Source organism: Ahaetulla prasina, chromosome 7 (genome assembly GCF_028640845.1).
Source record: "Ahaetulla prasina isolate Xishuangbanna chromosome 7, ASM2864084v1, whole genome shotgun sequence".
In the NCBI taxonomy this organism is placed as follows: domain Eukaryota; kingdom Metazoa; phylum Chordata; class Lepidosauria; order Squamata; family Colubridae; genus Ahaetulla; species Ahaetulla prasina.
Window position 1 is genome coordinate 75,677,045 of NC_080545.1, and position 21,955 is coordinate 75,698,999.

A 21,955-nucleotide genomic window follows, 5' to 3' on the forward strand; every position below is an offset into this window, starting at 1 on the left:
TCTTGTATATAGCTATACTTCAGGGGTGTCAAACTCGTGGCCTGAGGGCCAGATGCGTCAGACACTGGCCACACCCACCCCCGGTTTAGCAAAGGCGGAAAAGGTTGCGATACGTCACAAGACGATAATGTGACGACACGAGTTTAACACCCCTGCTATACTTCTTATGGTTAAAAAGTAAAACCAATCACTTGTTCAAATCAACTTGGGAAAGATTCAGAAATTTTAAGCCCAAATCTGATAGTCCTGCCTATAGGTCTCAAGAGTTGAACGTCTGAAGTTTTTACAAAAGAGGTTCAATTAGGAAATGAAGACACATGTAGCCACTGAATGAAGACGTGTGTCTTTTTATCAAACATTCATAACTTTTTATCAAACATTTGATAATTCATTTTTTTATTGGCAGCAATTTGGTAGTCAAGGAAAAGGGTACAATATGAAATGGCAGGCATAACAAGAAGGGCTGCAGATTTAGACTGTAAAAAAATTAAGAATTACTAGATGCAGCACAGAGATTCAGAATACTCTAATTCATGGGTGTCAAACTCGATCACGTCATGTGACATACTGTGCTGTATCACAACATTTTTTGCCTTCGCGGAGCTGGGATGGGCATGGCCTTAATGGTGGCCCACAGGCCACCATTTTGACAGGCCTGTTTAATTCTTTGCTTCAGTCCGTGGTTGTTATTGTTGTGTTACCTGTAGCCCAAAACCTGCAGCGCTTTACCAGTAGTAGAGAAGCTAAAAAACCAATTTGGCCTCTCTAAGTAGCTGTTGGAGAAGACTCTTCTCTGGAATACTGGAGAATTGTTGCCAGTCAGTGTATCCCATGAGTCCTTGCGCTGCTAATTTATGGCGGCTTTACTGATAGTTCTATCAAATGCAGTGATGCAGTATTTCTCCCTAACTTTCAGTAGCAGACTATCATTCTCATGTATTTTAAGACGCACTTCTCCTTTTTAATTATGCTTTAAAGGTAGTTTGAGATAGCATATCTCAAAGTTTGGAGTGTGATTCCCAAAAAGTTGCAAAACATGGAATGTCACCTGACAGTATTTTCTTCACACTCTTATTCTTTATCACTTTGATACAAAAGTATCTGAATACAAAACAAAGGTTTAAGAATCTTGAATTAAACTTGAGTCAGCTTCTTTCTTCTTCATCTTTTTCTTCATTTGCCTTTTAAAGAAGGAATAATCAACCCGGCAGGGCAGAAAGCTTCTATGCAAAGCCATCTCGATGAACCCTTACTCTACAAGAGGGGGCAGGATTTTACAATCATCAAGATGGAAATGAAAGAACAACAAAATTATTATTTTTATGGGTGCACTGAGAGAAGGAGCATCAAAAGGAAGTTTAGAGACTGCCAGAATTTTACAAGCTATATTTTCACAGCAGTTTAAGAGGTGCTGATTTAAGACAAGGAAAGTAACTTTTTTTCCCTGATAAAATGAAATACAGCTAGCTAAACCATATTAAACACAATGATGAATGCATACACATACACACATCAAGCATACAGAAAGAGAGAGAGAGATTTTGTATTATTCTACCACTGTCTAAAGTGAAAAAGGCATTAACAGTTTTTGAAGAATTCTCAAAACTTGCAAGACTAATGTACATATATATATACTCAAAAAAAGTAGCTCTGTTATATTAATTTTTTATTACAGCATTACAATCAGAATACATTCTATATAAATATAATAAAATATAAATATAAGATATACACCCAGCTGAAACATATAGATATAATTAAAAACTCACTATAAAATACAACGTGTATAAGAATATTTTGTTGTTGTTAGTTGTGAAGTCGTGTCCGACCCATCACGACCCCATGGACAATGTTCCTCCAGGCCTTCCTACCCTCTACCATCCTCTGGAGTCCATTTAAGCTCACGCCTACTGCTTCAGTGACTCCATCCAGCCACCTCATTCTCTGTCGTCCCCTTCTTCTTTTGCCTTCAATCTTTCCCAGCATTAGGCTCTTCTCCAGTGAGTCCTTCCTTCTCATTAGGTGGCCAAAGTATTTGAGTTTCATCTTCAGGATCTGGCCTTCTAAAGAGCAGTCAGGGTTGATCTCCTCTAGGACTGACTGGTTGGATCGCCTTGCAGTGCAAGGGACTCGCAGGAGTCTTCTCCAGCACCAGAATTCAATGGCCTCAATTCTTTGGTGCTCAGCCTTTCTTATGGTCCAACTTTCACAACCGTACATTGTAACTGGGAAAACCATCGCCTTGACTATACACACTTTTGTTGGCAGGGTGATGTCTCTGCTTTTTAGTACGCTGTCTAGATTTGCCATAGCTTTCCTCCCCAGGAGCAAGCGTCTTTTAATTTCTTGGCTGAAGTCCCCATCTGCAGTGATTTTGGAGCCCAGGAAAATAAAATCTGTCACTACCTCCATTTCTTCCCCATCTATCTGCCAGGAATTGAGAGGATGCCATGATCTTAGTTTACTATAAGAATGTTATTCCCCTCCTTACTCTGAATTTATTTTATCCAAGTTAGTCTTGACTCCTGGTGACTACATAAACATTGAATCGATTTGCCATTGCTATTTTCTGAGTGCTGACACAGAGTGACTGGCCCAAAATCACCCACTTGGCTCTCATATCTAAAGCAGTATTAAAACTCTCATTCTCCTGGCTTCTACACCGAATTGGCTCACCTGTTCTGTAATGTTTATTTAGCATTACAGAAAGAAATGCTAGAAAGAAAGCAGGTAGAAAAGACACATTGTTCTTGCCAGTAAAGAGAACAGAAGAGAAATTTATATTTGCAATATGTGAATATAAGTCTGAACATACTGAATTTAACAGTATATTTATACTTGTTTCATATGTAGCAGTAGATTCAAACTTTATTCAAGAAAACTTTATCTTGATCTTTAACTTTTTTGAAAAATGTATATCTGATCAACTCCATCTATTCTGCAACCTTGTTTTATTGTGCAATAAAACTCCATATATTCTTCCACCTTTGAATAGTTTTTTTATGTGTAGATTTTGAACAACAAAACTACACATTAAAAAAAATTCCAGGAAAAAAGAACCTGGAAATTTGCATCATGAACAAAAGAACCCCTGAAAAATTAAGCAGATTAGTAGAATGTTCTCTTTTTTGACCTTCTGTTGAAAAAAAAAAGTTTATTTCAGAAGTTTATTTCCAATAGCACTTAACAGCAATCCACTGCTATGCATAAGGTATAGCATTAGCCTTCCAATGTTGTACAATAAATAATTCTTTTGGCCACCCTCATGCACAAAGGACCCATTGTTCTTGAGGCTTTGATAAATTCCAAGTGCTAGAGATAGGGCCAAGAAGAACATGTGCACCCTTGGGCCTTTCCCCATTGCTGATTTAAAGTGCTATCCACCCATGCTTGAGTCAGCAGTAAACTATACCGGCATGACATCTGTTGCCCCCATTGCCAATCCCTATCCTGTCTCAGTTGCATCTGTTGTGATTCACTGCAAATGGTGCAATGTACCTCCACAACACATCCTCTGACTTGGCTATCCTCCCCCACTCCACACATATAATCTGTTGGGGTAAGAAAACATCCACCAATAATTGCAGTGAAAGGGATGAGAACTAACATCTTTGATCCTTTCTCTAGGTAGAAGAAAACTAAACATTGAGAAGAGCCCAGAACCAGAGGTGGTATTCAGCAGGTTCTGGAGAACCGGTAGCGGAAATTTTGAGTAGTTCGAAGAACCGGTAAATACCACCTCTGACTGCCCCCTTCCCCATCTATTCTTTGCCTCCCAAGTCGCAGCTGATTGGGAGGAAATAGGGATTTTGCAGTAACCTTCCCTGGAGTGGGGAGGGAATGGAGATTTTACAGTATCCTTCCTCTGGAATAGGGTGGGAATGGAGATTTTACAGTATCCTTCCCTTGCCACACCCACCACGCCACACCCACCGAGCCGAGCCATGCCCAGCAAGCCATGCCACGCCCACCAAGCCATGCTCACAGAACCAGTAGTAAAAAAAATTGAATCCTACTACTGCCCAGAACCATAAAAAGAGCTGAATTACATATGGGTAGTACTTGACTTACCACCACAATTGAGTCCAAAATTTCCATTTTTAAGCAAAGCAGTTACTTAGTTTTGCCCTATTTCATAAACTTTTGGGGTTGTTTTTTTAAGTTGTTAGAAATTGTCAATCATCCAAGTCAATCATCCAGGTCAGGGTTGACCCAAAGGTCCTTTTTTTCAGGAGGCATCTGGACTTTTTTGTTTTTTCTTTGAAGACATTTTGCTTCTCATCCAAGAAGCTTCTTCAGCTCTGACTGGATGGTGGGGAATGGAAGGATTTATATTCCTTGTGGACAGCTGGTCATTTGCATTCTCTTTAGAAAATTGTTGAGACCATTTGAAGGTTTATCTGTATTCTCAGGGTCACTACTCAACCTTAAATGAACTGCTGTAAGTCAAGGACTACCTGTGTTATTACTACTACTTCTAATAACTATTTTGACTAATATCTACATGGATAAGAAATGTGAAAGTATCAATCACTTCAGTTCACACTTCCTGGCAATGGTTTTGCAGGCAATGGCAATAGAGGGAAAATTAAACTATATTAGGGAAACAATAGAAGAATTAACTACTAATGGAGTAAAACTGGGATAATGATACGAGCATTATGAATATGAATATCTTTAGGATTATTGTATATTTCTATAGAAATTGTCTGTTTTTCTACAAACTGAAAAATATACATTACATTAATGTGGTTGATAAGTTCTAAAAATCATTGAGCAATTTTAATATAGGTACATTGACTTGGAAAATTAAATCAGATATAAATCAATTAAGTGAAAACTGTTCTTCTGGATCAGGCTTTGGCTAGATCCATCTATTCTATAATTTATTATGTTTGTTTAATCCAGAGATGGAATCCAGCAAGAGAAAAGGATAGCTGCCAGTTAAACATAATAATCACAAATATCTCTGAAAAACATCTTTTAATGTTCTTGGGATTCATGTCAAACTCTCAAAAACTTGGACTAAAAACAATGAAGTGATATATAAGTCTAAGTGCTATTGCTATAAATGTTTATTAACTTATCAGAGAAAATATCAATTACCTCCTTTTACACATGAGATTAAAAGAAACAGTCTGGTCCAGGCAGTCCTTTGCCTATCTAAGTGGTCTTCTGCTTTCTGATATTGAGGATAGCATCTTTAAAAATAAATTACTTAATGTTTTTAAAACATGAATAGAAATTTAAGTGTTCAGCTGCTAATTTCTACTGTGTTTTAAGTGAACATAAGTTGTTCCCTCCAGGCTTTTTCCATCCCTGAGGCTGAGAACACACACTTCCCTTTATCCAATAAGTGAGTCTGATCCCCACCCAAACATGGAGATTTCACTGAAATATATTTTTCTGCCTGGTAGAGTCTCTTAGTCAATATCTCTTCATTGAAATTGCTCTAGATTTTTTTTAGAAGTTACCAAGCCAGTTAATGTATTAAACATTATTCTGTCTGCAGAAGAAGCCTAGCTAATTGTGATAATTCCATAGAATTACACAATAGTAATCCTAAAGCAGACATTGAAGTGATATAATACTTATGTAAAAGTAGGCCAAGTTCCAAAGGACCATCATTAGTTCCAACATAAACTACAGAGTTTCCTCTGGGAGACCACATTCCTTAAACAGTGAGAACTTTTAACATCACTGGGAAATCTTTCACCAACTTCTTCAAGTTGGAACCCTGAACATCCAACTTCAAAACTGATACATTCAAGCAATGTATATCTATTTTTTTTTACCCTCCCAGACATAGATAGATAGATAGACAGATAGATAGATATGATTGATAGCTATAGATGATAGATAGATGATAGATAGATGATAGATAGATAGATAGATAGATAGATAGATAGATATAGATGATAGATAGATGATGATGATAGATAGATGGTGTTATAGATAGATGATAGATAGATAGATAGATAAATAGATAGATAGATAGATATAGATGATAGATAGATGATGATGATAGATAGATGGTGTTATAGATAGATGATAGATAGATAGATAGATAGATAGATAGATAGATAGATAGATAGATAGATAGATAGATAGATAGATAGATAGATAGATAGATAGATAGATAGAAATGTTAAAAGGCTATGTAACACAGCCAGATTGCCAAGGTTTTGTCTCATGTTAGAATGTCCAGTTTCCATACTTTCAAACAAAATGTCTATTCATCTCCCCATTTTTCTGACTGTCTATCTAATGGCAGATCTAGGTTTCAATTATCTGGATGACCATTAGACTGCAACAAAAAAAAATATGGAAACAACAAGATGCATAAATTGTAACATTTTTGCTGCCATCTGATGATGGTCCAGATTTGCAGCTCAGATTTGGTAGCCTTATCTAGCTTGGCATTAATACCCACTCTTGTAAGGTTCTACATTTAGGCAAGAAAAAGAAAATGCACAGGTACCATATATGTGGTACCTTGCTCAATAGCAGTAACTGTGAGAGGGATCTTGGAGTCCTAGTGGACAACCATTTAAATATGACCAGCAGTGTGCAACAGCTGCCAAAAAAGCCAACACAGTTCTAGGCTGCATAAACAGGGGGAATAGAATCAAGATCATGTGAAGTGTTAATACCACTTTATAATGCCTTGGTAAGGCCACACTTGGAATATGTACCTCAGATTGCCGGGTGTGAATCCCTCTTTGTGAGGTGGGGTCATAGGTGTCAGATGGGCTTGCTGGTCACGTACCTGGCTCCTTGCTGCGTGACAGCCGCCCTGCCCGAGCTCCTGGAGGTGCTGGCTGGGGTGGCAGTTGAGACCCCCAGACTTTTAGTCATGGGGGACTTTAACTTGCCATCTTCCGGCTCGTCATCGACGGCAGCTCGGGAGTTCATGGCTTCCATGACGGCCTTGGACCTGACCCAAGTAGTTGATGGCCCTACTCACATTGGGGGTGGCACTCTGGACCTGATTTTTGTCTCTGGTCAGTGGTTGAGAGATCTGGACTTAAAGGAAATAGTCATTGAACCTTTGTCATGGTCAGATCACTCTCTTCTTCGCCTGGACTTTCTGACCGCCATTCACCACCGCAGGGAGGCGGAGCCGATCGTTGGTTCCGTCCCAGGCGCCTGATGGACCCGGATGGGTTCCGGACGGAGCTTGGGCCATTTCCTGAGGTCTGGCTCACGGCTCGGTTGAGGAACTTGTTGCGGCCTGGGAGCGGGCGCGGCGGGGCCTTAGACCGTGTCGTGCCTTTGCGGCCTCTGACCCGGCGCAGGTCCCAACCGGCTCCTTGGTTCTCCGAGGAGCTGAGAGGATGAAGCGCGGAGAAGGCGCCTAGAGAGCTCCTGGAGGTCTAGCCGTTCAGAAGCTGATCGGACACTAGTGAAGTCCTATACTAGGACTTACCTAGTGGCATTGAGGAAGCGAGGCGTAGCTCGCCTCCTCCCTCATTGCATCGGCAGATAACCGCCCAGCCGCCCTGTTTGGTGACCCGCTCCCTCCTACACCAGGGGAGCGGGATGACCCGCTGCAGGGACGTGCTGAGGAGTTTAACGGTTATCTATACGATAAAATCGCTCAGCTTCGGGATGGTTTGGACCAAGATTGCGGTGATCTGGTGAGACGGCTGAGGGTGGTCTTGGTGACATTTTATGGGATGAGTTTGACCCTGTTGCTCCGAGGACATGGACAGGTTGTTGGGGAGGCTGAATGCCACCACATGTTTACTGGACCCGTGCCCCTCCTGGTTGGTGCTGGCCACGCAGGAGGTGACCGAGGCTGGCTCCAGGTGATTCTGGCGCTTCTTTGGTGGAGGGTGTCTTTCCGGCCGCCTTGAAAGAGGCGGTGGTGAGGCCCCTCCTCAAGAAGCCTTCCCTGGACCCGGCTGTTTTAGGTAATTATCGTCCGGTCTCCAACCTTCGCTTCGCGGCGAAGGTTGTTGAGAGTATGGTGGGATATCAGGTTCCCTTTCACCTGGATGAAACTGTCTATCTAGACCCGTTCCAGTCCGGTTTCCGGCCCGGTTACAGCACGGAGACGGCTTTGGTCGCGTTGGTGGATGATCTCTGGAGGGCCAGGGATAGGGGTTGTTCCTCTGCCCTGGTCCTATTAGACCTCTCAGCAGCTTTCGATACCATCGACCATGGTATCCTGCTGCGCCGGTTGGAGGGATTGGGAGTGGGAGGCACCGTTTACCGGTGGTTCTCCTCCTATCTCTCTGACCGGCCGCAGTCGGTGTTGACAGGGGGGCAGAGGTCGGCCCCGAGGCCCCTCACTTGTGGGGTGCCGCAGGGATCGATCCTCTCGCCCCTTCTGTTCAACATCTACATGAAGCCGCTGGGTGAGATCATCAGTGGGTTCGGTGTGAGGTACCAGCTGTATGCGGATGACACCCAGCTGTACTTTTCCACACCGGACCACCCCAACGGCTATCAAGTGCTGTCCCGGTGCCTGGAGGCCGTCGGGTCTGGATGGGGAGAAACAGGCTCAAGCTCAATCCCTCCAAGACAGAGTGGCTGTGGATGCGGCATCCCGGTACAGTCAGCTAAATCCGGCTGACCATCGGTGGCGAGTCATTGGCCCCGATGGAGAGGGTGCGCAACAGCGTCCTCCTGGATGAGCGGCTGTCTCTAGAAGATCATTTGACGGCCGTCTCCAGGAGAGCGTTACCAGGTTCGCCTGGTGCGCCAGTTCGCCCTTTCTGGACCGGGAGGCCCTTTGCACGGTCACTCACGCCCTTGTGACGCCTCGCCTGGATTACTGCAACGCTCTCTACATGGGGCTTCCCTTGAAGGGCATCCGGAGGCTGCAGTTAGTTCAGAATGCGGCTGCGCGGGTGATAGAGGGAGCCCCTCGTGGCTCCCGCATAACACCCATCCTGCGCAGGCTGCACTGGCTACCTGTGGCCTTCGGGTGCGCTTCAAGGTTTTGGTGACCACCTTTAAAGCGCTCCATGGCATAGGGCGGGTTATCTGGGACCGCCTACTGCGACCAGATACCTCTCACCGACCCGTGCGCTCTCACAGAGGGACTCCTCAGGGTGCCGTCAGCTAGGCAGTGTCGGTTGGCGACACCCAGGGAAGGGCCTTCTCTGTTGGGGCTCCCACCCTCTGGAACGAACTCCCCCCAGGACTCCGTCAACTTCCTGACCTTCGAACCTTCCGTCGCGAGCTCAAGACACATTTATTCATCTGTGCAGGACTGGCTTAGATTTTTAAATTTAGAGGGGTTTTAAATTGATTTTAATATTTATATTTGATACTTATATTTCTATTTTTAATAATTCGGGCGCTAGAATAAGTTTTTTAAGGATTATTTTAATTTGTATATTGATATTGATGTTTTATATGCCTGTAAACCGCCCCGAGTCCTTTGGGAGATAGGGCGGTATATAAATTCGAATAATAAATAAATAAATAAATAAATATTGCATTCAGTTTTGGCTGCCACGATAAAAAAGATGTTGAGACTCTAGAAAGAGTGCAGAGAAGAGCAACAAAGATGATTAGAGGACTGGAGGCTAAAACATATGAAGAACGGTTGCAGGAACTGGGTATGTCTACTTGTATGAAAAGAAGGACTAGAGGAGACATGATAGCAGTGTACCAATATCTCAGATGCTGCCACAAAGAAGAGGGAGTCAAATTATTCTCTAAAGAACCTGAGGGCAGGATAAGAATCAATGGGCAGAAATCAAGGAGAGAAGCAATTTATAACTAAGGAGAAATTTCCTGATGGTTAGAACAATTAATTAGTGGAACAACTTGCCTGCAGACGTTGTGAATGCTCCAACACGGGAAATTTTTAAGAAGATGTTGGATAATCACTTGTCTGAAGTGGTGTAGGATTTCCTGCCTAAGCAGGGGGTTGGACTAGAAGACCTCCAGGGACCCTTCCAACTCTGTTATTCTATTCTATTTTGTTCTATTCTATTCTATTCTATTTTATTCTATTCTTTGAATGCACATAGGCCTTGTTTAATCCATAATGAAAGGTTAACAATCTGTGGTCTTTGTGCCCATCTCTCCATTCTAACAGTTGGCTCACAAGGTTGGAGTCAAATAATAATTTAAGGACTATAGACTGAAGTCACCATAAAGTATAGAGATAAACAAGATTTTATGTCTTCTGGAAATATAGAGTTCCAGCTTTCAGAATCCTTTGCCACTGGTCTTGCTGCTTGGAGCTGATGAAAGCGGAAATCCAAAACAGCTGGAAAGTACAAAGTTGCCTTCCCTTAAAATCCTTGCTCCTCTAATCACAGGCTTTGCCATCATTTCTCTTCTCAAACAAATTTCCCTGAAGTTTGCCCTTTGCCTCAGGCATCAAAATACCAATTTCTAGGAAAAACAGGAAGGAAAAATATTCTCAGAAACACTTCAGAGTATAGTTCAACTGAAATGGCAGTAAAATGTTAATATTTCTTTCCAAATGATGAGATCAGAATTATTATGATATTGACGACAGACTTGTTTTTAAATAATACTCAGATTACTCATTTTCACTCAATTCTATATACTATTGGATTGACCTACGTACTTGTGTGTATACAGCCTATAATCCACTAAATCAAATAGTTTAATATATTAAAATTATACAGCAGATTAACACTATCAAAAATCCCAATGAAAAAAGCTTGCCTGAAATATATTTTCAAAGCCTTCTTAACAGCCAGCAATGCTATTCATTCCTGTTTCCAGAGTAGCTACTGAAAAGATATCTTTTTGAATTGTCCCATAAAGACTACTAGAACTGCACTGCAAAAAATCCATAGGAGAACAGCAACAAGATATGGAAGACTTTAACTTTTTGCTGACACGAAGTGACTTTTTGGATTTTTGTAGTCCAGCTCTGGTAGGTCTCAAAAGTCAGATTTCCTTTTCTGATTTTAATGAATGGTAAAGTCATGCCAGGGGATGCGGTGGCTCAGGAGCTAGGACGTTGAGCTTGTCAATCGAAAGGTCGGCAGCTCAGCGGTTCGAATCCCTAGTGCTGCCGTGTAACTGGGTGAGCTCCCGTTACTTGTCCCAGCTTCTGCCAACCTAGCAGTTTCGAAAGCAGGTAAAAAATGCAAGTAGAAAAAATAGGGACCACCTTTGGTGGGAAGGCAAAAGCATTCCGTGTGCCTTTGGCGTTGAGTTATGCCAGCCACATGACCACGGAGATGTCTTCGGACAGCGCTGGCTCTTCGGCTTTGAAACAGAGATGAGCACTGTCCCCTAGAGTCGGGAACGACTAGCACATATGTGTGAGGGGAACCTTTACCTTTACCTTAAAGTCATGCCAAAATTAGCAATCTCATAGGTGATGTATATAGAAACCAAACATAGATTTGGGGTGGGTGGGATTGATATCTGAAATCTATAAAAGCTAGGCTTTGGAGCAGTACTGCTCAACCTTGGCAAATTTAAGATGTGTGGACAGAAGAATGAACCTGCTGTTTAAATGTCTTTTATGGAAACAACTTCAGCTCCCGTATATCTGACAGAAAAATGAGCTGATGACAATAGTGAAGAGGATATTTCAAGCAAGGGAAAGCACTTCTGAATTACATCATTGCTCCTGTCCTCTTTAAAGTGAAGGCCCTTTGCTACAGAAGCCAGCTACTGAATGAGTCAAATATTAAGCCTGACTGTTCTTTTCCTAAAGCTACTGAAATTGTATGATTCAATCTTATGAGTCTGTCCAAATGTAGTCCAGAGATTTGACTACCAATAGATTAAACTGGGAACTAACTTGACTTACATAACAGGACATCTCATGGGAGCTGACGAAGGGAATGAGGGAAATTCCTCTACCCCCACCACCACCAGCCCCATCCTGGTAATAATTTCTCCAAAGATATATGCAGAGGGATTCATGTGTCAGCCAAAGTCAGCTTAGACAAAAAGATACCTTGGTTGACTGTGAATGCCAACAGGGATCTTTTGAACTTCCATTATTTTGGTATCCTAAGAAAATGGCAACTGCTTCCTAGAAGCTTCCAGAAGGGTGTGTAACAAATACGTCAGAATGACGGAAACTACTCCACTTTTACATACTTGCTGCAAGGTTTTTATCATTTGGCCTCCATCCATGAGTGTCCACAACACCTTGATCAAGGAAGATCAAAGCATCAGCCTTCTGATCACCCAGGAAGACCTTTTGGCAGGGGTATAGAGTGGGCAGGTGCATGTTCCATGAAAAATTTAGCACTGATAATGTTATCTAGTTTGGATAATGAAACTGCAAGAAAACAAGCAAGCTCAGAGAGGACAAAGGACCCCTCAAAATTTTCATAGATGCAGACGTCCATTGGTCCTCCAGGTTACTTCAGATTTGCCAATTTCAAGGATTAGTTTCCCATGAGAATAGGAATAAGAATTTAGATTTCCCACCAAACACCGATAATTATTTTAAGATATCTAAGTGGAATTAACATAGATGTCTCACTTAAAATATATTCCAATCTTGAGGTAATATTCATTTTTACAAGATTTTTCTTCCCTATAGGTTTTAAATTTGTCATCATTAATCCATGTTATATAAACAGAAAGGTTCAAATTCATCATGGAAGTTATTTTTCCAGAAATAAATAAATAAATAAATAAAATCTGAACAAAAAACAAATTTGTTTTTATTTATTTCCATTAACACCATATTGTTGTTCACAAAATATTAGTTGTATTACAATTTTATAACCAGAATATTTATCCCATTGTATAATCTCCCCAAATCTAGGTCTAAAATTTTAATTATACACATATAATAACTAATATTGAGCTCCCATTGCCTGAATATTTTGAACAATAAAACTGGTCAACCATTCAAAACTACATCTTGCAAGCAATTTTTCCATGTACTTGATCTCAATATAAAAATGTTGATCTGTCAGAGAAATCATATAAACATTAAACAAACATGCTTCTACCTCAGGTTTAATTCCAGTTGCATAGATTGGTTGTAGACACAGAGACAGTGATGTCCTAAGCCAGTTGGCCCTTCCCAGCAAAGCCAGTTTCAAGATAAATTATTTGAATAATAAACATTAACTCAGACAAAGGCCATTGATCTTGATCCTGGACTCACTGCTAAAATTCTGCAAAGTAGAATTGTTTTAATAGGAATTAGATTTGCAAGGTTTGGTTCAGTAGGTTAATATTGTTAACCCAATGAAAGATCAATGAAATTGATGACATTTGAATATACACAATGAACACAGAATGCTTAGGGATTTGTTGAACAGGAAAGATTTGAACTGAATGGGAAGGGACATAGAATAGAATATCCTGGAATAGGGCATAATTAAGTGGAACAATAAACAGCAATATTTGTCACAGCAAGATTCTACTGCAGTTTACTGGTTAGAAATAATTTTGGATGCTACTTTTTTTGTTCATGTGGAAAAACATGCTGAATTGACATATATTTTTCTCTGGAGGCACCAAGCAGCTTCCAGAAAGAGGGGAGGGAAGAAGACAAGGAAAATTTGGAAGTAAAAATGTGGCTCCTAACAGACCATCCAATTTGATTTAGTCTCACACCAATATTGCTTTAAAAACAAATCTAGTGAAAGATTTCCAAGTGTCTTGTGTTGTTTGGCTCTTAGCTAAGGTGCCTAATTTGATACCATGTTTTGTTCTTATAATCATGGCACATATCCTAGCAGCAGAGCATGGCTTTGCTCTGCGGTTATGTTATATATCACTGGAGGAATTCCCTGACTTGTAAAATTCAAAACAAATATCTTTTTTATACGTATATCCTGGGGAAAACCTTTTTTCAAATCTATTGGAATTTATCAAGCAGATAGTTTGAAGGGCTCCCCTGACTAAATGGTCATGTTTATTTTATTACTAGAAAGGGCTATGATCTATTAAACAGATATTCTTGGAATATTTATTTATTTATATTTCATATCTCTTAACCATCTGTCTCCCTCTTTACGTATTATTGGATCACATATTATGTGAACAAATGAATTAACAAGAGTGCAAATTCTAACACAGTGCCAACAACAGCAACAAATTTCCCCGATTCAGTGGGGTTTACATTTACATAATTCCTAAGTGTGTGTGTGTATGTACATGTGTATATATGTATGTATGTAGGGGTCTGAGTAGGTACACAGATATGCATGTACAGGTAATCCTCAATTTAGTATCTGTTCAAAGTTCTGGCCACCAGCACCCCTTCCAGTGGTCACATGATTGCATTTGGGCAGTCATATTTACGACTGCTTGCAGAATCTCATAGTCATGTGACAGCAATTTATGACATTTTTGCCAGAAACCAATGTATACTATTGGTTTCCAGCAAAAAATGCCCACTGCAAATGGGTTTGCTTATCCACTGCTATTCACTTAACGTCCACCACATTCATTTAACAAATACCACAAAAAATATGCCATAAAATTGGGTTGGTCACAGAGGTGCCTTGACTTACAACCATCATGACATACAATGGGGCATACAGTAAGTTGAGGGTTATACATATACACATATATACATACACATATATATACATACGCATATGATTACAGCCCAGTTTGTTACCTCATGGTCCAGCCTTTTCATTAGCTGTTAAATTTTGCTGTTCTAGCCCATTTGAAGTCTTATGAAAGCATAACATTTACTTGATCATATTTTCACTGCCAAGGGCAGGGATATGAGGGATTTTCATTCTCAGAGGCCAAAACCACTTCACTTATCTTGGGGACTCTGGAAGTGCACTTGCTGTGAAGTGTTGTTTATCGTTTAAGCAGAAACATGTCTTATATCCACCCTGGTTTCAGAGAGACGGTTTGATGGCAGTTTAATCCACTAAGTGGATACATGAGACAAAATTATAAAAATGTGTTTTCACACTGTTAGGAAAAAGTTTCATAATCAAAACTGAAGTAAGAATTGTTCAGCTAAACTAAGATAGATTAACAGGGGTTTAGTACATACTATATTAAAAGTGGGAGCACTATTGGGCACAATAGTTGTCTTACAAATTTTGGATCCAGTAGGAGCCCAACTTACTCCCAAAATTTAGGGTTACAATTCTGAAGGGCCATATTTTTCCTCATATAAACCACTTCAATCTGAATACTTCAAGGTCCCTGCTTTTTCTTCTTATAGTGTGTTTTTCTAATCTTTAAGGAGGTTAGGATTGCACTATTCTTCAACAAAGAATAATTCCTTTTAATATAAAGTCAACATCCGCTGGTTACCCCCAAATTAGGTTAAATTGAAGTAATGAATCTACCAAGACATGCTCTTAGATGTATAGTGAATTCAAAATGCAGCAGTATCAATGTTTCTCAGCAATATGTGATATCTACTCACTACCCTCTTAAGTTTTCTGAATTAAATTCAAGGTGCTGGTATAAAAATACAAATCCATATAAAACCTTTGGGACCCATATATTTGAAGGAATAACTTCCCCATATGTGGTGAAATATTGATTGTCTGATTGTCCTCTTTTTATGGGTGGTTTGTAAAGAATCAGCCAGGAGAAAAGTGTACCATTTTTTTGTAAAATTCTCTCCCTGTTATAATTAGGATGGGTCCCTCTCTGGATTGCTTGAAGACAACATTAAATATTTATTCTTTGTACCGGGGTGAAATGCTCCTGGTTCAGACCAGATTGTCTGATCCGGTAGCGATGGTGGCAGGTGGTTTGGAGAACCAGTAGCAAAAATCCCTGCCCCCCCCCATTCCCGGCTGAACCGCACGATCATCAGAGGTTTTTTTTTACTTTTAAAAGCATTTTTTCTTCAGCCAAAAAAATGCTTTTAAAAGTTAAAAAAAAGGCTCTGATCGTGCGTCAGAGGCTTTTAAAACTTCTTCGGCCGAAGAGGTTGTAGAAAAAATTCTTTTGAAAGGCTCCTCTGACGATCCCAGCTGAGTTGCCTAATCATCAGAAGCTTTTAAAAGCATTTTTTATAACCTCTTTGGCCGAAGAGGTTGTAGAAAAAATTCTTTTAAAAAGATCCTCTGATGATCTCAGTTGAGTTGCCTGATCGTCAGGCAACTTTTTTTTTCTTTTAAAGGCAAAAAATACTTTTAAAAGAAAAGAAAAGCCTCTGATGATCAGGCAACTCAGCTGAGATTATCAGAAGAGCCTTTTAAAAGCATTTTTTCCACAACCTCTTTGACTGTAGAAAAAATGCTTTTAAAAGTAAAAAAAAAAGTTGGCCATGCCCACCCAGTCACATTACCCCCCCACCACCAAGCCACACCCACAGAACTGGTAGTAACAAATTTTACATTTCACCCCTGCTTTGTACTCAGAATCTATTATTTTAGACTGTCATTTGGATACTTTATTGCTGAAGCTATAAATACTTGGGTTTTACTTCTTGTGTTTTTACTGCAATTTATAGATGTTATAATGGGTTATGATGCTTTGGGATAGCTGTTAGTTTAGTGATGTTGTTTTGAATATTAACTGCTGAGTGAATGGAAGAGAAATACATTAATAAATTAGGAGAACCTGGCTACTCTTGTAGTTCTGTAAGATACTGCTAGCATATTGATTCAATAAAGGATACAATACAATTATCTCTGTGTGTCTTATTCTGTGGTGTAATTATACCTAGTCATGTTGTAATATTAGAAGAATAGTAAAGATTTTGTTATGTTCTTTTACAATGACTGTTTTTTGTTCCCTTTAGGTAAACCAGCAGGTTATGGAGGAAATAGACGTTCCTCTTCTACTAGGGGAATAGTGGATGAATGCTGTTTCCAGAGCTGTGACCTGATACGGCTGGAGATGTACTGTGCTCCTGTCAAGCCACCTAAATCTGCACGATCTCTACGTGCTCAGCGACACACTGATATGCCTAAAGCACAAAAGGTAGCTAAAATGTGATCAAATTTAATCTGATTATTTGTTACATAGGAGGATTTCCTGCATTGCTCCAAGCATTGGATGGACATATGGTTGCACAGTACCAGAAATCCAAATTTGATATCTACGGGCAGCTTTCATTTCCAAACAACAGTAGTCTTCCAATATTAAATAGAAATGGAGCAGAAGACATCAAATGAATAGAGCCACAGATATAACTGTATATTCCATATCTCATCTTTGTCTTTGCGTTCTTTTTTCTTTCTCTATTAGTAGCTCCTGATAAATGATCAGTGTTATTTTTGAAACATCCTGCTTTATTGTAGCAGTGCTCCACTTTTTTTCTAATTAGCCACATTATTTCCTCATTCCTATCTAGCTTGCTTTCTTCTATCCCAAAAGATTTGACAATCTTGCTGAGAAGTAAATCACTGGGTACTTTAGAAATTGTTGCCCCTCGCTTATCATTTATTCTCTAAGGATTGTTTATGTTTGTTATCATCTTTTGTGTACAAATGATGCAGTGGTGGGATTCAAATAATTTAACAACCGCTTCTCTGCCCTAATGACCAGCTGGGTAAATGTTGTCCAGTGGTCATGTGACCGTGTGGGCGTGGCCAACTCAATGTCTTTCACATTGATGGGCGCTTCACTTTAGCTGTTACAATGTAATAAGGGTTAACCAGAGAGGCAGTTTCTGTAAGCAGGGCAATAAAGATTAGGCTAGAAATAACACCAGAATTTTTCCTTCCTGCCTTCCTTACAGGATTAGCCCTGTAAAGTGGAAGAAAACAAAATAAGATTTCTTCCATCAACTGGTTCGCCAAACTGCTTAGAAAGTTAATAACCGGTTCTCCCAAATAGGTGTGAACTGGCTGAATCCCACCATTGAAATGATGCTGCTTTAGCTACTTAATGGCTTGTACTCATCTTTGAACTTTGCAAAGGATAGTTTACTAAAAGTCTCTAGTCCAGGGGTGAAAATCACTTACCTTCCCTACCGATTCACAAATGTGTGCGCACTGTGTGCGCGCTTGCTTCACTCACTTACGCCATCGTCCATGCATGCACAAAACTTTCTGCGTATGCGCAAAGCCTTCTGCGCATGCGCAAAGCCTTCTGCGCATGCTCAGAGGCTTAAAATCATCGCAAAAAGTGACATAATGATGTCCGTGCAGGTGGGCGGAGCCTCCCGCAGTCGCCGCTACCAGTTCGCCTGAGCCGGATACAACCAGCTGAATTTCACCCCTGCTCTAGGCCCAACTAACTTTCATGAACTTTGTTGTCCATTTTTGTATTGCCATCACACTTCTCTCCATGTTTATGAATGCCTGTGGTTGACCATTGTGTGACACTGAATGCTGGACTAGAAGGGACATAGGCTGATCCAACGGTACTCTCTGTTCTTATGTACTTTCCTTAGGCTTCACGCCAATGTAGTCATTTCAGACTAAGTCTCACTGAAATCAGTGGGATTTATTTCTGCTGCCTACACATGGGATCAAGCATTGATCTTACAACTGATTTTTATCTGAACATTTTAGAGTCACTTTTACTTTTTAACTTTTCCCCAGGCTTTAGAGTGATCTAGAATTTAAATTAGTAAAATAATAAATTGGCTTCTTTTAACATTCTTTCAAATTCATGAGGATTCAGATGTGGCCTTTTTAGGGCAGTTTGGCTACCTTTACAATATCCAGAGATATTTCACGAGAAGAGTCCTCCATTCCTCTGCTCGCAACAGACTACCTTATGCCACCAGACTTGAAACAATTTAGAACTACGCTACCTTTGGTCTGACCTAAGCGTAAAATTATATGCTACAATATCCTACCTGTCAATGACTACTTAAGCTTCAACCACAACAATACATGAGCACACAATAGATACAAACTTAAGGTAAACCGCTCCAAATTTGATTGCAGAAAATATGACTTCAGCAAAAGAGTGGTCAATGCCTGGAATGCACTACCTGACTCTGGTTTCATCCTCAAACCCCCAAAATTTTAACCTTAGACTGTCTACTGTTGACATCCTCACCCCATTCCTAAGAGATCTTAAAGGGGCGTGCATAATGGCACCAATGTGCCTACCGTCCCTGTCCTAATGTCCCCATTTATTTGTATCCATTTCCTGTATTCATAATCACATTTATACTTATATCTGTTATCTAATACATGCTTGAAAATAAATAAATATATATGTAAGGCTCAACTTATTAGCTGGGATGCAAGGAGATCTTATAGAAATCAATTGATGGAATAAAACCAAGGTCAGAAGGGATTGTATTCTGTTAATACCACTAGCAGATAGAGAAGTCTCATTAGAATAATGCCAAAAAACAAACTAGGTGCTTCTACTGATTTTAAACCATCTCAGGTATTCATGTTAGTCAGAAACAGGGCTACTTAGACCAAAGTCACTTTTTTTATTTTGCTTCTTTCTTCAATCTAATTATACTTTGCTTTCTAGTCTAATGAACGCTCAAACTGACTCACCAATAACATTTATTTAAAAAGGGGAAAGTTAAAATATTGACATTATTGCTACATTATTTAAAAATTAAAAATGGGACAAAACAGCCGTCACAACATTTTTAATCACTGAAAGAGTGCAGTTAAAACATCTAAAGGACTTCATTCCATTAAGTGGGAGTAATTTATTTATTAAACTTATATGCCGCCCATTTTGTCAAAAGCAACTTATAGGTGGAAATTGTCTCCTAAGTGCTAAAAAGAAAGAATTTAATTTGTACAATTAGATTTTAAGCAGTGCTTTAAAAGTTAATATCGACAACTTAATGTGTGTCTGGTAAGCATATATAAACAGTGAAAATATTTCAGATCATAGTTAATATTATGTCTGTATTTTCTTCAGCTTCTGCAAACTAGGTGGTTACATTACGCACCAATTTAGACTTCTGCGTGTTTTCAGGGACAGCCCCAGGTGAATCATGTTTCAGTGTCAAAACTGAAGATAACCAAGGCAAAGATACAAAGCACTGGATAAAATAAAGCACATTTGCTAATTTTATATTAAACTTTTCCATCAGGAATATAGTGGTATGCATAGCATTATCTCTTTCTGTTTCCCCCCTCCCACACAAGGGTGTGGGGAAGGTTGGGGTGATAGGATATTGCCCACTGAATTTCTATAGTTGTGGTGGGCTTCAACCTGATCTCTTTAATTTTGGTCTAGCACTTTAACTATTATATTTCACTGATTTTTACGCTATTAGTGGCTAACACATAATGCTTTGAAAGGTTAACTTTATATTCTCCAAGGAATAGCATTCAAACTCAATGCAGTGTTATTGCTGGACTCACATTGGTCATATCATTTCACAAATTAAACTTGTTATAACTTTGTCAGAAAGTTTGTTGTACAAGATTTTCCATTGCAGACAAAAATAGCTGCAGCTAAACAACCAGGAGATTGGCATAGTCCCAAAGGAGCCATTTTTTCTACACATTTTCAACTAAACCTCAACTAAATATCCAGAAAACAGATTGTTCGTTATTATAATGGGAGATTCATATGTAATAGTCTTTATTTTGGAGCATAGCAGCTTGAAATCTTTCGCATGATGTAAGTGGCTTTTAAATGTAAACTCTAACAACTTTAACAACTCCCACTCTATCAATCTATCTACCACCTGTCCTATTATATTGTGGGAGATGACCACGATGAGCCTGAGGAAGAAATCAAATGTGCCACCAGTCATGAGTTTCTGAGCATGAGATCTAAGTCAATCCATCTTGAATTCTTTTCTGTTACTTCAGATTAATGTTAAGCACCAGGGAAATCAGGAGATCCAGGCAGTTCAAATGTGTATAAAGATTTATTATAAACTTAAGCTCTCTACAACAATCTGAACTGCTCACAATCAAGGGAAATTAATGGGAGGTAAGAATAGCAGGAAGTGAACATGACTTAGATCCAGTGGTGAAATCCAAATTTTTTACCTACCAGTTCTGTGGGCGCGGCTTGGTGGGCGCGGCAGGGGAAGGATACTGCAAAATCCCCATTCCCTGCCCATTCCTGGAGGAAGGATATTGCAAAATCTCCATTCCCACCCCACTCTGCGACCAGTCAGAGGTGACATTTGCCGGTTCTCCGAACTACTCAAAATTTCCACTTCCGGTTTTCCAGAACCTGTCAGAACCTTTTAGATTTCACCCCTGCTTAGATCTCTTGTGAGAGCACAGAGACTTATGACTAATGACGTGTTTGATCCCTCCCTCAGGCTCAGCATGGTTCTTTCCTATATAGACTACATTTATGTTGGAAGCACTTACCAAGGCACTTCAAGGTTGAAAGGATTAGCCAATGACATCACCATTGCCTATGGGATGCATGAGGGGCCTTCTTTAATGTATCTGTTATTTTCCCACTGAAGTAATACCTATTTGTCTACTTGCATTTCCATGCTTTTGAACTGCTAGGTAGGCAGGAGTTGGAACAAATTGGTGAGGACTTATTCCACCTTGTGGCTCACACTCTTGGGTTTTGAACTGCTGAGCTGTTGACCTCTCAATAGTCTTCTGACTCAGCATCCTAACCACGTGAGCCACGCAGCCCCCACTTCCTGGCCTCATTCCTTAGGATAGGAGTAGGAAACTCTCTTTCACATTGTTGGCAATATCTGGTAGCTCCCAGGTCCCTATTTCTGTTCTATGGCCTTCAATATAGTCTTAGATTGCAATCTGAATAGGACTGAAATTGGCACGGTGGAACTGTCCCTTGCAAATTCTGATTTAAATCCTGATGTATTTCCAAATACAGTAAACCTTGGAAAAATTGGGAGTTAACAGAGTTTAGCCATACAGCCAAATAATGGGGAAAGGCCTATATAGTCAAAATCTGCCCAGGAAGTGGCTTCCAATTAGTATTTATTAATTTATTTATAATCAAATTTATACAGCCGTTCATCTCACAAAAGCAACTCTGGGTGGCAAACAACAATAAAATTAAAAACAGGAAGGGGAAACCCAAGATATAAAAATTTACATTAAAAGAAAAATCTTATAAAAACAAAATGTTATAGAACATTCTTCCCAAAGTTGAAGCAATGCAGATGTATCTTCCATAGATCCAAGACACCATAATTGAA

At 39.9% G+C, this 21,955-nt stretch overlaps 1 protein-coding gene across 3 annotated transcripts in view; it reads left to right on the forward strand.

Moving 5' to 3' along the window:
- The window catches only part of IGF1 (insulin like growth factor 1), a 74,192-nt gene that overhangs the window by 41,613 nt on the left and 10,624 nt on the right, over positions 1-21,955 (forward strand). For all 3 annotated transcript variants that reach the window (XM_058191459.1, XM_058191458.1, XM_058191457.1), the window contains exon 3: positions 16,667-16,848. In XM_058191459.1, coding sequence (XP_058047442.1) covers positions 16,667-16,848 — 182 coding nt within the window. The remainder of the gene's footprint in view (positions 1-16,666; positions 16,849-21,955) is intronic.